We start from the raw sequence: 16,318 nt of genomic DNA, 5'->3' as shown, positions 1-16,318 counted from the left end.
GGAGGGAGGGCGGGGGGCGCGAGGACACACAAGAGGCTGGAGCGGGCGCGAGCGCGAGCGCGCGCGAGGCCAGCGGGAGGGGGGAGGTACGAGAGGGACTCTGGCGGGAGGAGGGACGGGGGAGCCACCCAGCAGCTGGAGTCGCCCTAAGCGCGAGACCCCTGAGGCGGCCTCTGATTGGCTGACGATGGCGCAGGTGGTGGGCGCGCGGGAGACGGGGCGGCTTCTCTTTCCCCCCTCAAAGATTCCACCCCCCGCCTCCCTCCACCAGCGGCCGTTATTTCGCGCGCACGCGCACAAGCTCGCTGTCGTTGCCGAGCGGGAGAGTAGGGGAGCGCGCGCCGGGGGTACGGATGGGGCGGGGCTAAACTCTAAGCGCGCGCCCGCCTAACGGTTGTCGTCCTCGGACTCTCGCGGTAGCTTTTTGTGTCCTCTCGGCCACCGTCCCTTCCCCCTCCCACTCCAGCGGTTTATTTACAATCCTGCGCTGCTTCGTGTTTTCCCAAAGATGGCGCCCAAAGAAGTTAACCCGTAAAGCTTGTGGCCCATCCCAAAAGCAATTATACCCCGGCCCCGCCCTCGCAGTCCCAAGAATCAGGCTGAAGCAACGGAGTGAAAACTGTATTTACAGGACAAGCAATTACACTAGGATTTAAAAAGAAAAAAAAAAAGGCAGAGGGAGGAGGACAGCCGGCAGTCAGGAGGGCCCACAGCGCTGGCCCGCGGCAAGACCCAGGATGTTCGCCTGCAACACAGGAGGGAAAGGGAGACCGGCGTTAGGGCCGGGCAGGGCACAGGCTAGAGGGAGGAGGGGGCCCGAGTCTCGTGAGCTCACCTTCAGGAACGACTCCATCTGTTTCCCGGATATGCCCTCGACGCGTTCCAGGTCCTCCACCTGGCAGGACAGCAGCGATGGGGAAGGGGTCTAGGGAATGCCAGGCTCCCCCCACCCAACTCCATTCCGGGGCTGTCCTCCCTGGGCCATTACCTGGCTGAAGGGCCCGTGGAGCTCTCTCCAGCCCACGATGAGCTGAGCCTTCTTTTGCCCAATGCGCTGCAGGCTGCGCAGATCCCGGGCTGACCCTTCATTCAGCAGATCTAATATTTTTTGGCGCCCATGGGCCAGTAGCTCCGGGCTGATCTGTAGCTCCCAGCAGTCCTCACCCTTCTCCTCCGGCTCTGAGGCATCCAGGGACTCCAGCTATGAGGCAGGAGGAGGTGAGTGACAGAAACAGCAGTAACAGCAGTGGTTTACTGCCGGGTGCTGTTCACCACTCTGGACTCCTCTGCCAAGGATAGGAACCTAACAGCACCTACCTCCCGGCCCTCCCCAGCCTCTCTTTCTTTTCCCTCCTGTACAGTGTCTGTCCCAAAACCCTTCCCTCTGGTCACTCTCTGGGTTGATTCTCATTTTATCCGACTTGTGAAAGAGTAGAATAGTGTTGCTGTGAAGATCAAATGAGTTAATGAATGTAAAACACATAGTAAGCTCTTAAATCTGGTTCCTCACTTCTAAAAGGAAAGAATAAGCTCTTTCACCCCTAGGAAAGCACATAGAAGGTACTCAACAAGTGACACACTCCCGATGTCATCTCAGTTTTTAGGTAGGTCTTTCAGTGTTGTTTCATTTCTTGACTGTTTAGGCTGTTTGCCTAAATGGGCTCTGAAGTTTGTAGAGGACAGGACCCAGGCTGCACACTGTACCTAGTAAGTAGCTACTGAGAGTAAGAGCCATCACGAAGAAAGGAAAGTAACAGGTGATGGACACCCAGCCCACTAAGTACATTCATATTACTGCATGTCATCCTAAATGCCCTGTGAGACATCACTGCATTCAGAGGGTAAGCAACTTGGAGGAGTTGTAAATAGCTGATAAGTGTTCTGACAGGCCATGTAACTCTTTGGCCAGTACTCTTCCCACTAGAGCTCTCTACCCCTTACTTCTCCTGGGTTCTAGGTATAGCTTAAGCCTTCTGCTAGTCTCACCTTTCTCTTCCGGCCTTTCTTCTTCAAGATATGGATCTCGGCATTTGGGTATGCTGCCTGCTCCTGAACTGAAAGCAAGAATTGTGAGCTGGAATCACAGCAGAGGCCACTTTTCAGCCCCCCAGTAGCCACTTGGTTCTTCCATCATTGATTCCCCAGTTCCCCTCCAGCCTGAGTTAATCTTCTTTTGTTCTGTTTCCACACGGCCTTTCTTATACCTGTATTTGAAACTAATCTCAGTTGGTCTTGCATGATAATCAGTCATGCACTGGTCAGTCTACCCCATGGTACTAAATGCCCGGGAGCAGTGCACCCAGCTCTTATTTCACATCCTCCTCCCCCTTCCCATGGTGGGAGGACATGAGTGACATGAGGACAGCTGCTCCAAACACCTCCTTCCTTCTAAGATCTCTGTTATCTGGGCCCTCCTGACCGCCAGAGCCAAACTTACTCAGTTGTAGGGGCATCACCACAGCCTTTTTGAGGGGCTTAGCCACTGTGACTGTGCGGCGGGCAAGGGGTCGGAGCATTGTGGGAGAGTAGTTCTCTTTCTCCTTTGGGTCTGCAGCCTCCTGGGCCAGCACCTTGGCTTCCAGTTCTTTTTGCTTCATCTTAAGCCTCTGTTAGAAAGGATCAGGGAGAGATATGACCCAGAACCAACTTTAGGGCAGTAGATTAGGACAGTGAGTGTGCAGGGCTCTGAGGCCTTAAAAGGGCAGGGCGAGGACCAACAGGAGAAATTACCAGGAGACAGCTGGAGCCCAATGTAATTAAGGGCTTTCTAATAATCAGGGCTGTCCAGAGGTGGAACAAGCTTCCTTATGAAATACTGAAGGGAAGTTCAAGCAGAGAGTCCTCACTTAATATGCACTGAGTTTTAGGAAATGGCAGTGTCTTGCATTTGTACTTTTACCTGGAATTCTTTTTTCTCTCACCTCCTCACATCTGACCTCAATTATTTTTCAAAGTTCAGCCATGTTAAGGACATTCAAGCAGAAGCTGGAGAACTGAGGGATTCCAGTGTTGGGTGAAAACTGGATGCTGGTCCAGCCTTTCAGTGTCCTTCCCTATCTGAAGATCCTCAGGCTGCTTCTCAAGGCCAGTAGGAATCCCAGCCTCAACCCCCCAACACTTACCTCAATTTCCAGATCCTTCGCCTCCACTGTCTTCATAAGCACCATCCGCTCTCGCCTCGGGGTGCTCAGCAGAGGGGTCCCCTGGCTCCCCTGGGAGCCCAGCAGACGGTCCAAGCTTAGAAGGCGCTCCACCATAGCTGGGTCCATGCTATTTAGCTTCTGTAGAGGGCTGAGCAGACAAAGAGGTTACTCCCCACTTACCTCTTCTCTCATCACCCTCTCCAGCCGCAGATTCCCCTCATCCTGCCTTAACGTGGTGTTTCTGTGGTTCCAGAACCCTGGTGTTAACTTGCTAGGCAACCCTGAACAAGTCATCGAGACTCTCTGGGTGCTGTGCCTTCTTCAGGCGAAGGGGGATTGATCTCTACCTGCCCAAGTAACTTCTCAGGGATGCCAGATCAGATGAGAAGAAGCATTTAATGAACACCTGAGTGGCAGGTATTCATGGGGTCTAGGACACCACCCTGCCCTGAAGGCACTCACTGTCTAACAAAGTAAGAGACAGTGATAAGGTGATAGCAAGGGCCAGGTGCCTGTCCATTTGGAGGGGTAGTCGGTGAAAGATTCAGAGGAGGTCATCTTCAGCAGGGCTCTGAAAACTACTGAAGACCTCAAATGCCAAGCCTTTCTCCTGTGAGCAGTAGGAAAGGCCCATTCAAACAGAGTCCTGACTTAATCTGAACATGGTAATGTCTAACATTTGTTCCTTCTGTCTGGAATTTTTCCCCTCACACCTGATCTCAATTATCATTCAAAGTCAGTTTGATGCCCCCTTTCCCACGATGCCAGCTTGATTGTATATCTTCTTTCCTACACTGTGAACTAGCTCCTGGAGGACAGAGACTGTCCTGTTCTTTGTGTATAAGTGCCTAGAAGAGCAGGATCAGAAAATATGGGTGAACACAGAAGTCATTTCTTCCTTCCCGGCTCTCACAGAACAAGAGGATCCTCCTTCCTTATTGTGCTCTGTACTATCGACCTTGCATCGTATACTGATGTTCCCATCTTGCTTCCTCTACTGAAACTTGAGCTCCCTGAAGGCAGGGTCTGTCTAGGTCTGATGTGCCCCATTCTCTGAGATTACCCAAGATGCCTATCTGACAGAGACCATGCCTGTTTCACACATAATACAGATGTATGGGTGTGTGTGTTTCTCTCAGTCTGTACACATAGGAGAGGGGACTGGTGACAAATGGCTTAAGAAGGACAGGATTGGAGATGGGGTTCCAAGTGAACACAAGCACCAGGCACCTTTTTATGTATGCCATCCTTCACTACAATAGTCCCCTGGGGCAGACTGTACACTAATCCTTGGCCGCCTCTAGTCTTAGGACTTATAGAGTTTAGAGAAGCTTTATTTGGGTTAGGGATAGAAAAAGGACAAAGTTCAAACTGCAGCTGGTTCCTTGAAGGGCTAGGTGGCCAGACACGGAAAGCAAGACCACTAAACAGGGGTGACCTGAATATTAGTGCATACTGGGCCATGAGGTGGGGCTATCAGAACCAGGGAGGGAGGCCACACACCTCCCTGGGTTAGAGAGGCTTTGTTTGGATTGAGGGTAGAAGCAGGGCAAAGTTAGGACAGCAACTGACTCCATGGAAAGTGACAGAAAGGTTGGACTCTAACATACAGACTGAGTCTCAATGAGACATCTCTCTTCATCTCTTATCTCCTTTGCTTTGCTCTTACCCTTGGGACCTGAAAGACCGGGTCCTCATTACTCCTTGAACCAGAAGCAAAAGTACTCATCCTTGAAACATCGGTGCCAAAATGTGAGATTTTGCTGACTGCCTAAAGGGGTTGGAAAACAGAAAGGCGGGGCTAGGAGCTCAAGGGGGAGCCTCCTTATGGCCCCCAGCTGCAGCGTCAAGGCTGGAGGTTGATCTTAGCACTTCAGTGAATTCAGTAGAGGATTTTGGGTGAATCCAGTGGAAGAACAAGATTACAGCCCAAGGATCTGACAGGCTAAACCCAATGCTACTCTGCACCCGACCCAGACACAACAGGAAAGGGAATATGCCCAAGACCCCTCCCTCTCTGCTCACCTGAGTTTCTGGGAGGTAGAAGATGGAGCTGCTGGGGGTTCAGGACTCCCAGTCTCCTCTTCCTCAGGGCCTCGGGCTCTCTTTGCTTCTGATGGGCCTAGCAGTTCTTTCTTAGACAGTTTAATAGGTGCCAAGACTAGGGGAAGATGGCAGGGTAGGGGAAAAAGGGGGTGTCAACTTCTATGCTGATGCTTGGTGGACTCAGCAAACTCCCCAGCTGTCCAGAATGGGCCTTTCCACTCCTACCAACCCCAGTCCTCACCATGAAGCTGTAAGCTCTCATTGGTAAAAGGCCGATTGATCACCTCCTTGGACCTGGCTGCAAAGTTGAGTGCAGAGACTGTGTCTAGGTAGAAGCGTCTCTCAGGGGCAATGTTGGCGATCAGGATGCTGTGGGCTGAGCCACCCAGAGAGTCCTAAGGGACGGGGATGGGGCAGGGTGGGTGGGTCAGAAGCCCCACCTTCCCCTTATCTGACTGCTGTTCCCCAACACCCCAGGAGGCCTGAGAACCCCCTTCTCCAGCTCCTTTTACCCGAGATGGGAGGCCTGACCTGCAACAGGCGAGTAAGCTTGCTGTCCCGGTAGGGCACCCGAGGGAGGCCCTGGTTCAGCGCATCGACCACCTTGCCCAGTACAAAGAGGGAGGTGTTGATGGCTCCACTCTCCTTCAGCCGCAGGCCCTTGTTGCCTGTGCGCCGGTTGTCCTCTGAGCCAGCCAAGTCAATCAGGTAGAGTTTTCCCTCCCGCTGGCGAAATGGGGCCAAACGTTCCCGCTGATCCACCTGGGGGTAAGAGCAAGGGCTCCAGTTTAGCTCAGGCTCCAGGGGCTTCCCTGGTCCTCACCCCTGTCAGTGGGCCTCACCTTAACCAGGAGCACAGCGTGACTGCGGGAGGAGCGCTGGTTGAGCCTCGTGGCTCCTACTGTCCGATTTCGACTGGCTGGCAGGAAATGCCGCTCAAAATCAGCAAAGCTAGTGATGGGCTTCTGCGTGAGGCCCGGAATCAGGATGTTTCCTCGGCAGTCTTCTCGGATCACCAGGTCTCCTGATGAAGGTTCCAAGAGGTCTAATACCTGTTTGAGCAGTGGGAGGTAGGGCCAATCCTCCAGTTACAGGCTGCTTACTTCCTGGCTATCGGGCTCCTTTTCTCTGCTGATTCTCAGAGTTGTGCCATCCACTACCCCAATCTCTGTCTTTCCAGGTCTTACGCCTTCTTGCTAGAGCAGAGCTTCATGTTCCAGAACTGGGTCTGATTTTGACCCTTTGTCTCTTCCCTCCCCGATAAGAAAGGGGCCTCACCTTTTCCTGGTAGATCTCTAAATAGGACATAGTGACAGAGAGGGCCCATGGTCGGCCCTCAGCGCTCTCCTCCCTTGTGAGCTGTAGGAGGTCCATGAGAGCCCGGGGAATCACCCCAGGTTGCTCTGGGCTGCCCAGCATTGTGTGCGTCTTCCCTGGAAAAGGAGTGGAAAGAGCTGTGAGAATTTCTTCCCCACTCCCGAGTCCTTTCTGACCCATAGCTGTTCTGTATCTGGCTTCCTCACCTGCTCCTGTGGGCCCATAGGCAAGCACACTGGCATTCTGCCCTTCCAACAGGTGCCTTAGGATGGGCTGCACTGATCCTGCATAGATGTCCTGCTGAGAGCTCCTCTCCCCATAGAAAGCATCAAACCTGCAGGCAGGAAGAAAGGAGGGGATTAGTGGAGGGTTCCATTCTCGCCCAGACCAAGAGGATAAAACTGGTCTCAGATTTAAGAGTCTCTATCCTTTTTCTTGCACAAAGACCTAAGAAAGCACCCACTGAACACCGTTCCATCCCAGTCTCTGTATTGGCGTAGAAACACAGAGATGAATTTGATGTCCCTGCTCTTGGGAGTTCTGCAGCCTGGTGGCATAGATAGATACCCATACTTTGCTGCAATTCAGGAAACGAAGGTGGGAACGCACAAGGAGGAGTAGCACTCTGCCTGGGGAAGGAGGATTTTGCCAGAGAAGAGAAAGATACTCTATCAAAAATAGCACACAAACAAGACATGGTATGAAAGGGCAGGGTATATCACAGGATATACAGAAAGTAGTATTTGTACACAGTAATGGAGTAAAGAGAGGATGCTGCTTATGACTAGATGAGACTCAACACACCTGTAGTCCATTCACTGCACTCCAGCAGAGAAGCTGTGGCTAAGGCCACAGCAGGGATTAGTATACGTGGAGTGTAGCATATATTAGGGGGAATAAGGCTGGAAAGAAACTGAAACCAAATTGTCAAGGGCCGAGAACAGGGTTGGCAAACTTCTTCCATAAAAAGCCAGATAGTAAATATTTGGGGCTCTGTGGACCACATGGTTCCTTTCACAACTACTCAACTCTGCCGCTGCCTTCGGGCAGAAAACAGCCACAGATAATATGTAAATAAACGAGTGTGGTTGTGTTCCAATAAAGCTTTATTTACAAAAAGATTCTCAGCAGGGCTTCCCTGGTGGCGCAGTGGTTGACAGTCCGCCTGCCGATGCAGGGGACATGGGTTCACGCCCCGGTCTGGGAGGATCCCACATGCCGTGGAGCGGCTGGGCCCGTGAGCCATGGTCGCTGAGCCTGTGCGTCCGGAGCCTGTGCTCCGCAACGGGAGAGGCCACAACAGTGAGAGGCCCGCGTACAGCAAAAAAAAAAAAAAAAAAAAAAAAAAAAAAAAAAAGATTCTCGGCAGATTTGACCTGCAGACTGTAGTTTGCCACCCTCTGGCCTAGAATAACAGGCCAAGGAGGCTGAACTTTAAATCTCCAAAGGAATTTTAAAGTAGCTGCCCTTGTGAGTTCTGTCCCCAAACGTAAGTGGTTGTCTCCAACACCACCCAGCTGTAGCCTGGGTTGGCTAGCTGGTCTGTGCTCCCCCAACCCTTCCCACACCTCCCCAAGACCCGAGGTGGGGCTCCCCTGCTTACCTTTGCTGCTCCTTCCCCACTTTGTGCCTATTTCCCCTGTAAGACCATGAACAGTAACTTGTGTCTGATTCAGCCCCCAGTTTTCCCCACAGTATCCTACAGAGAACCTATCACAGTAGGCACCTATGAACATTTTCTGAATGAACAAACGAAGGTGTGGCGAACAAAGCTGTGCTAAGGAAGGAGCAAGGATCCTGAGGAGGAAGGTCTGAGAAACTGTCTGGGCAAGTGATAGTGTGAGCAGGCCTACGAGAGAGAGGATAGAAGGGAGAGTGGCCTGAACCCTACTGGTATTTGAGAGTCTCCTGGTGGTTCCTCCAGTTGGCAATCTCTAGAGAACAGCTGTCCAGGCCCCGTACACAGGGGGTATCACTTTCTCCAGCTGCTCCATCCACAAATGGCCGCAGTCGCACAGCTACCCTTACTCGAGCTGGAGGTGGGCGCCGGCCAGCTCCCACCTTGCTTAGCCGACAGCGACCGGCTCCTGGAAGAAGACAATTTTTAGGTGTGAAGTATGGTGGTAGCTTTGCTGAGAAGTAAGGGTAGGGGTCTTGGAGGAGGAGGTAGTTAACTTAGCTGACCCCTGAAGGATGAGTAGGGTCACTGCCAAGCATTCCAGGCAGAAAGAAAGGCACGTGCAAAAGCCTGGAGGTGTGAAAGCACGGCCCCCTTGGAGAACTGGTGAGGCAGGAGAACTGTGTTCTCTTGGTGACGGCGAGCACAGAAGGGCAGGATGGAAGAAAAAGATGAATCAAATACATGGTCTCAGGCAGAGTGCACTGGGGCAGGGTGCGGTGGGGTTTGAAGGAGAGAGATTATCTATAGGCTGGGACTGTAAACCAGATTGCGTACTTAGCAAACGTTAACATTTATGAAGCACTGACTACATGCTAGGCACACTTTAATCTCCATGGTGTCACTGAGAGGTAGCTTCTGTTAGTCCCATTTTACCAGTGAAGACACTCGTAGAGGCACAGCAGCTCTTCCAAGCACCTCAGTGTTTTATGCCTGGAGCCATGCGGCTATTACTTTATCTTGTACCATAATCTACATTGTGTCTTTTTGCTCTTCAGAGGAATAAGCAGAACAAAACCCCAGCATCTTAGTAGACTAGAGACCCCCGTAACCTTGACAACAGAGGCAGGGAAGGAGGCCTGGAGGCTGGGGTCCTGCGGATACCACTGGGAGGGCTGGGGGCCACAGCTCATTTTGGGGGAAGCTCTTTCCACCCTGGCCATGCTGTGGGTGTCCCCAAGCTTGGCCTCAGTTCCTATCCTACTTAGTAAGTAGGTCCAGTGGGGTGTAGACTGTAATGTATACGCAAATAACCTGGAAGATCTAGTTAAAATATGAATTTGGCTTCAGTCCCTGGGGAGGTGCCTAAGGTTCTGCATTTCTAGCAACTCCCAGGTGACGCTGCTACTGCTGGTGGGACACACTTTGATCAGTCAAGGTGTAGCAGACCAGGACCTCATGGGGTTGTTCTAGGATTAAAAGAGTTGACATATGCCCCTATCTAAAATCAGTCAATGAACTGCCTGACCTTTCTGTGCCTTTGTTTCTTACCTGGTTTATTATACATATAAATACATACATACATACATATGCCCACCGCCAACCTGTTAATGATGGTTTTCTCTCAATGGGGGATTATGTGGGTTTATTTTCTATGTTACCCAGTTCTGTAATGCTGTAATGTTTGCATTAAATAATAATAATAATAATGACACTGTGGACATCTTTGGAAGGGATGAGGTTAAGAAGCAGACCCCAGTCCCTTTCTGTCCCAGCTCAGTTTGCAAAGGCGCTAACATGCAATCATCTATGGTAAGATTTCTGTTTAGTTTGCTTCCCATAATTAAATCTAAGTCATTTGGCAGGGGGCTGGGGGGGGGATTATGAATTATTTTTATCATCAGAAAACACAGTTAAGATAAAACTAAAAAAAAAAGTCTATTTCTGTGAGGATTGAATGGGCTGAAAAAAATCTTACGAGGAGGGTATTTCTCTATTTTATATTGGAGGATACCATGCTGTAACTCACAGCTAACAGCAGAATTCAAACCTAGATCTCATCTCTAAAAATCTGCTTCTAATGAGGATGTCGTATTGCCTCCCTGTGATGTACCAACTGGGTACATGGGAAAGTTCTTGGTAGCTCTGACTCTCTCCTTTTTTGCTGGTGGTAGCAGCTGGTTGTTGGGAACCACAGGCCTCATATAAGGCAAGAGGCTGGCCACACAGAAACAGCAGGACAAAAAGGTGGACTAACCCTGGGAAGAAACTTATGCATAAGTAAGTTATACACATAGCAGACAGTCCATTCCAAAAACTGGGCCTCGGACTTCCTTGGTGGTCCAGTGGTTAAGAATCCGCCTTCCAATGCAGCAGACGCAGGTTCGATCCCTGGTTGGGGAACTAAGATCCCACATGCCGCAGGGCAACTAAGCCCGCACGTCACAACTACTGAGCCCACGTGCCGCAACTACTGAGCCCGTGTGCTGCAACTACTGAGCCCGTGCACTCTAGACCCCGCATGCCGCAACAAAAGATTCTGCGTGCCGCAAGGAAGATCCCACATGCCACAATTAAGACCCAACGCAGCCAAATAAATAAATATTAAAAAAAAACAAAAACTGGGCCTCTGTTCCTTCATCTGACAAATGAAGCTAGTAACACCATTTCTCACTGTAAGGTTTACAAAGCACTTGGCATCTAGTTTTCACTTGACCTTCATGGCAATCCTAAAAGTCAGAAGTAAACCTGCAGATGCACCTGTGCAGTTAAGAAAGCTAAGATGCAAAGAGGTTCACTGACTTGTCAAAAATGTGTGCAGGAGCCTCTCCTTTCCTATCTTTCCCAGGGTTTTTTTGGTGAGAACAGAGGAAGATGGCAGATACAGAAGCACTTAAGGAAGTTCAGTGATCAATACGAAGGGAAGGGGAAGTCTGGTGTTGAAGAAAGAGTAGAGACTCTGGCTAGACAGAGCTGAATTTAAATTCCAGCTCTAACACTTATTAGCTTGTGACCCTGGGCAAGTGATTTAACATCCATATGCCCCAGTTTCCTTGTCTATAAAATGGGGTGGGGAGGGCCTTGGAAGAGCTTAACAAGGATTGAAAGAAGTAAAATGTCAACAGAGTAACTAGTACATAGTAAGCAGGTTGGTAATAATTCAAGGTTGGAAAAAATTCAAGGTAAGATGGCCTGGGTTCTAATCCCAGCTCTGCCACTTACAACTAACTAAATAACCTGGGGAAATGATTTTCCATTCCTGTGCCTCAATTTCCACACCTGTAAAAGTGGGAATAAATAAAAATAACTACTCGTTGGGCTGTTAAGGCAATAATAAGGTAATTCATGTAAAAGTGCTTAGCACAGCACTGGTACTTGATAAAAGCTCAGTAAGTGTTTTATTATATATTCATCCATTTTCCAAATGAGGAAACGTCAGTATAGAGAGGTTAGCTAGGTTGCCCATAGTCAACAGCTAGCTAGTGACAGTTTCAGATGAAGGTCTAACTCCAAAGTTCATTATGTGATTCCTCGGGTCTTCTCAGCCCCTTCATCTTTGTATCCCCATGGGCCTTAGAGTCGGAGACAAGTTCCATCTACCAGCTGTATGACCTTGGGAAGGCTTCTTAACCTCTTCAAGCGTTAGTTTTTGTTTGTTTGTTTGTTTTTGGATAGTTACCTTTTTAAAAAAATTAATTATTTATTTTTGGTCGTGTTGGGTCTTCGTTGCTGTGCGCGGGCTTTCTCTAGTTGTGGCGAGCTGGAGCTACTCTTCCTTGCAGTGCGTGGGCTCCTCATTGCGGTGGCTTCTCTTGTTGCGGAGCACAGCCTCTAGGCGCGTGGGCTTCAGTAGTTGTGGCACGTGGGCTCAGTAGTTGTGGCTCAGGGAGCTTAGTTGCTCTGCGGCATGTGGGATCTTCCGGGACCAGGGCTCCAACCCGTGACCCCTGCATTGGCAGGCGGATTCTTAACCACTGAACCACCAGGGAAGCTGAAGCCTTAGTTGCTTGTTATAAAAATGACAGTATCTACCCTCATAAGACTGTGAGGAGTCAGAGAAATAACGTACATACAATGTTTAGCACAGTGCTGGCAGTAAGTACTCAGCAACGTAAGCTATTGTTATTGTTATTATTGCACTTTCTCTTGCTACTCACTCCCCTCAAGGCAGCAACTCACTTCTGCCCTCAGCAGGGTCACCAATGACCTCCTTACTGCTAAATACAATAGGCAAGCTAGGTCCCCATCCTGTTTGACTTCGCAGCAGTATTCAACACCCTTGATCTGCTTTCCTTTGGGAAACTACTTTTCCCTTAGTTTCCCTGCCACCCACCAGCTCTCTATTCACTCCTTCTCAGTTTCTGCCAGTCTTAAATGTTTTTCCTAAACTCCTTCTATCCTCTCTCCAGATCAGGGTTGCTCAATTTCTGCACTAATGATATTGGGGGCTGGACAATTCTTTGGGGGTGGGACCCCCTGTGCACTGTAGGAAGTGTAGCACATACCCCCCTGTCCCACCAGTGTAACAACCAAAAATGTCTCCAGACATCACAAATGTCCCCACGGGGAACAAAACTGCCCCTAGTTGAGAACCACTACTGACTGACTAATCATGGGCAAGGTCACCTGCTCTCTTGGCTTCAGTTACTGCCTCAAAGCTGATGACTCCTAATTGACACCTCCACACCACAGGCTCTCCTGAACTTCGGATCTGCATTCCCAGCTGTTGCCCTGACACCTCTTCTTACATGGTTCTCAGGTATTTCAAACTTCACCCATCTTAAACTGAATCCTTCCCCATCTCTCTGCAACCCCATCTTCCTTCTATGCTCTCTAATGTAAATAAATGGAACCAATCCCAAAGATGGGAGAGTCTTTCTTAACTCCACCTTCTCTCTCATTTCCCACACCAGTTCTTCATTAACATCTGTCAAGTCTACCTTTTTAAATGAGTGTACTTCTCTCCATCCCCACTGCACAATCTTTGCCAAGGTTGTCTTCATCTCAACAGCCTCCCAGCTGGTCTCCTTGCCTCCAGTCTCATTCTCTTCCAATCATTCTCCCTCCACTTCCTTCCTTGTATTGTAAGCTCTCAGTCATAATGAATTTCCTTCAATCCCTACAACACACCAAGTTCTCTCACACCTTTGGGCCTTTGCATATGCTATTCTCTCTCCCTGGAATATCTTCCTTACCACCTCCTGCCGCCTCCCAAGCAATTGAGGTAAATCCTTACACCTTACTTCCTCTAAAAAAAACCTTCCCTTGTAAAATTACTGCCCAATTAAGGCTCTGTTAGGTGAGCCCATGGCTCTCCATGGGCTCTCCATCCAAGCACTCATCACACTCCACTGTAACTGCATATTTGTCTGTCTTCTCCAAGTAACTGTGAACTCTGCTCACCTTTATATTCCCAATGCCAGGCACAGACTAGGCTCTCAGGGAATATTTGCTGAACAAATTAAGATCTGACTGACTAACATAAAACATTGGCTTGTTCGTTTCCTGTTTTCTTCATAAAAGTGGCCACTGCCATTCTTGCCTCAAAGCTCACAGTCCAGGGGAGGACAGATGGAGAGTCACATGCACACATCTGCCAATGGTCTAGCCCTTTCATCATAAAAGCAACTTCAAGGTTGGGCAAAGCTAGCACTTCTAATTATTTCTCCTAATTTTCCCCTCTCCCACAATTTCCAAGCTTCATTCAACTTAACTCTTCTTTTACTGATGAGGAAATTGAGCCAAAGAGAGCATCTTTGGCCTCTCTTTACATCATAAAAAAGAAATCAATCATTTGGTGGTCTTTTCATCCCACCAAAGCCTGGCAAACTCCTATCCAACCTTTGAAACCCACTTCAAATATCACTTCCTTAATGAAGTCTTCCCAGAATACCCAAGGGTTTACTTCAGCTTCTGCACTCCCTATAGCAGGTTATACATATCTCTCGTTGCTTTTCATGTTATAGATTTATATGACTATCTACTGAAACAGACTATAAGCTCCTCTAGGGAAGGGACAATGTTCATTCAAGCATTTTTATGATATCTACTGTGTACCAGACACAGTGGGTCTTAGAAGGGTGAGGGGGTGTTGTGCTCAGACAGCAGGAATATCATGTGCTTGGGCATAATGGTTAAGGGCAGAGGCTCTGGAATCAGACGGCTTGGGTGTGAATTCAGACCCCAATATTTACTAGCTATGTTAACTTGGGCAAGCTTTTTAACCCATCTATGCCTCAGTTTCTTCATCTGTAAAACAGGAACAATAACAGTAAACCACCTCATAGCATTGTGTGGAGATTAAATGATTCATCACCATAAAGTACTTACAACTGTGCCTGGCACCTAGCAAGGGCTCAGCATGTGTTTGACATCCTACTAGATAGCTGTTTCTTCACAGAGGCTGACAAACACTAAGGTCTCAAATAAATTACTATGGTGCCCATTATAATCACTGATCAGAATTCAGTCTACAGGAAGAGAGCAGAACAAGATTCTGAATGTCCTAACAGCCTTTCCAACCCTAAAATAGCGCTGACTGCCAAGGCTAGAGCGTAAGGAGACAAACAGTCCCTTATTTCCCTTTTCTGTGATCCCAGCACATCCTATGCTGTCAGCTCACCCAGCTGCAGCCCGTCTGAAACTCTTACCTCTCTCAGGCATCTCCCTGCACCCAAACAACACGTCATACATGAACCCTTCCCCCAGACGCGCATCCAGCTCCCTTTTGTCCCTATGGTTAGAGTATTAGCTACTCTTCGCTCGCTTTCTCTTGTAATCTGAGATGGGTCATTGTCCCCATTTTACGAAGAAAACTGAAGCTCACAAGGGAAAAGTGCGCTGGGCTCAAAAGTGCGCCGGAACCAGGTCTCAACCCGGGTCTACTGATCTGCGTCGAGAGCAAGAAACAGTGAGGAGGAAGCAGCCCACGACTGCCATACTCCCAGCTCCCCCCCCCGCCCCCCGCCCCCGCGCTATTCCTGGGTCTCCCGGACAACTCGCGGAGCCGGGACCGGACTCCGACCTATCGCCCCACAAGTCTCCAGACCGCGGCACCCACCCTGCCCGGGCTCGCGTACCCGAGGTCGCCGTCGCCATCTCGCGTCGCCTCCGCGCCGGGACCCCCGCGTCCATCCTACTCCTTCCTTGGGCCCGCCTCTCCATTCGAATTTCCCGCTGCCCCGCCCTCTTTCCCAGGCTCCACCAATCACGGCTACTTGCCGCCGGAAGTCTCAGCTTGTGCCTCGCCCCTATTCCGCCCTCTAGGGCTCGCCTCCGAGTCTTGCAAGAAAAAGTTTCCCCCGGAGTAGAATGCTTGCGCGCACGTCGGCTACGCGGCCGTTGACGTCCGACTGGCGCTCCCGCGCAAACTCCGGAGCCCGACGCGTTGGCGACAGTGGCCGTCGGGGGAGCTGGTGAGCGCCGCGCGGCACTGGGTTTCTTTTACCTTCTGGGTTTCGAGGCATAGATTTGCGTTAAGTGTAGAGTTTTCGCTTCATTTTTTTACCCCCTCAAATAATTACGAATTTTGGTACGAATCAAGCAGAGGGTGGTCGAAGGCACTTCATCGATTTATCCCAAAATTTCTCTGAACTGAATACAATTTTTGCTATTCTAGTGGCATAATTAGACACATTATAGGAATAAGGAAGATGTTCGCGGAAATGCGAATATTCCAAACGACTAGTAGTGGTCTTCGGTTTTACAATTTCTTGCTTCAGAAGTTGTTTCTCGCGCTTGTGAGGCGGGAATTGTTTTGTGGGTTTGGGGACTTGCCCTCAGGACAAGTCAACGGTGCTTTAACGTCTGGTCACTAATTTAGGTCAGGCCCAGGCTGGCTGGATTGTGGACAATCACGCTGCACTCACCTCTTGCTGAGCCCACAGCCACTCTGGGGTGCAGAGGCCAGGTGACATTTGTGTCCCCTTATGTCGCATGTCTGAGCCGAGGAGACCAGTTCGGATGTTCTTTACTTTGTAACTCAGCACTCAACACGTTGGAGTGAGGGTTAAAGCATGGCTCGGTGTGTTACTTAGTCAACTTCACCCTTGGTCCCATGTCCTGTGGGTTTAGTCGTCTGTTAAGTAGTTCCCTATACCTTCTGGAAGCTAACCAGGGATGATCATCCCATCTTTGAGCTCCTGGTAGGGCCCTGATTTAGACATTATGTCCAGCCTATCAAAAACCAAATATT

General features: G+C 49.7%; 1 protein-coding gene across 1 annotated transcript; it reads right to left on the bottom strand.

The window, feature by feature from the left end:
* Nucleotides 1-606: 606 nt before the first annotated feature.
* Nucleotides 607-15,313, bottom strand: KIF22 (kinesin family member 22). Its single transcript, XM_033839979.2, has 14 exons — nucleotides 15,204-15,313; nucleotides 8,398-8,593; nucleotides 6,713-6,840; nucleotides 6,468-6,622; nucleotides 6,032-6,241; nucleotides 5,721-5,951; nucleotides 5,431-5,584; nucleotides 5,169-5,304; nucleotides 3,123-3,291; nucleotides 2,438-2,606; nucleotides 1,987-2,054; nucleotides 989-1,201; nucleotides 836-895; nucleotides 607-745 (listed from the first exon to the last, which is right to left on the bottom strand). Exons 1-14 carry the CDS (start codon nucleotides 15,286-15,288, stop codon nucleotides 698-700), a joined length of 2,022 nt encoding a protein of 673 aa, XP_033695870.1. The 5' UTR covers nucleotides 15,289-15,313; the 3' UTR covers nucleotides 607-697.
* Nucleotides 15,314-16,318: the final 1,005 nt, after the last annotated feature.

This window comes from Tursiops truncatus, chromosome 15 (genome assembly GCF_011762595.2).
Source record: "Tursiops truncatus isolate mTurTru1 chromosome 15, mTurTru1.mat.Y, whole genome shotgun sequence".
NCBI lineage: Eukaryota > Metazoa > Chordata > Mammalia > Artiodactyla > Delphinidae > Tursiops > Tursiops truncatus.
This window is presented reverse-complemented; position numbering and strand designations above follow the sequence as displayed.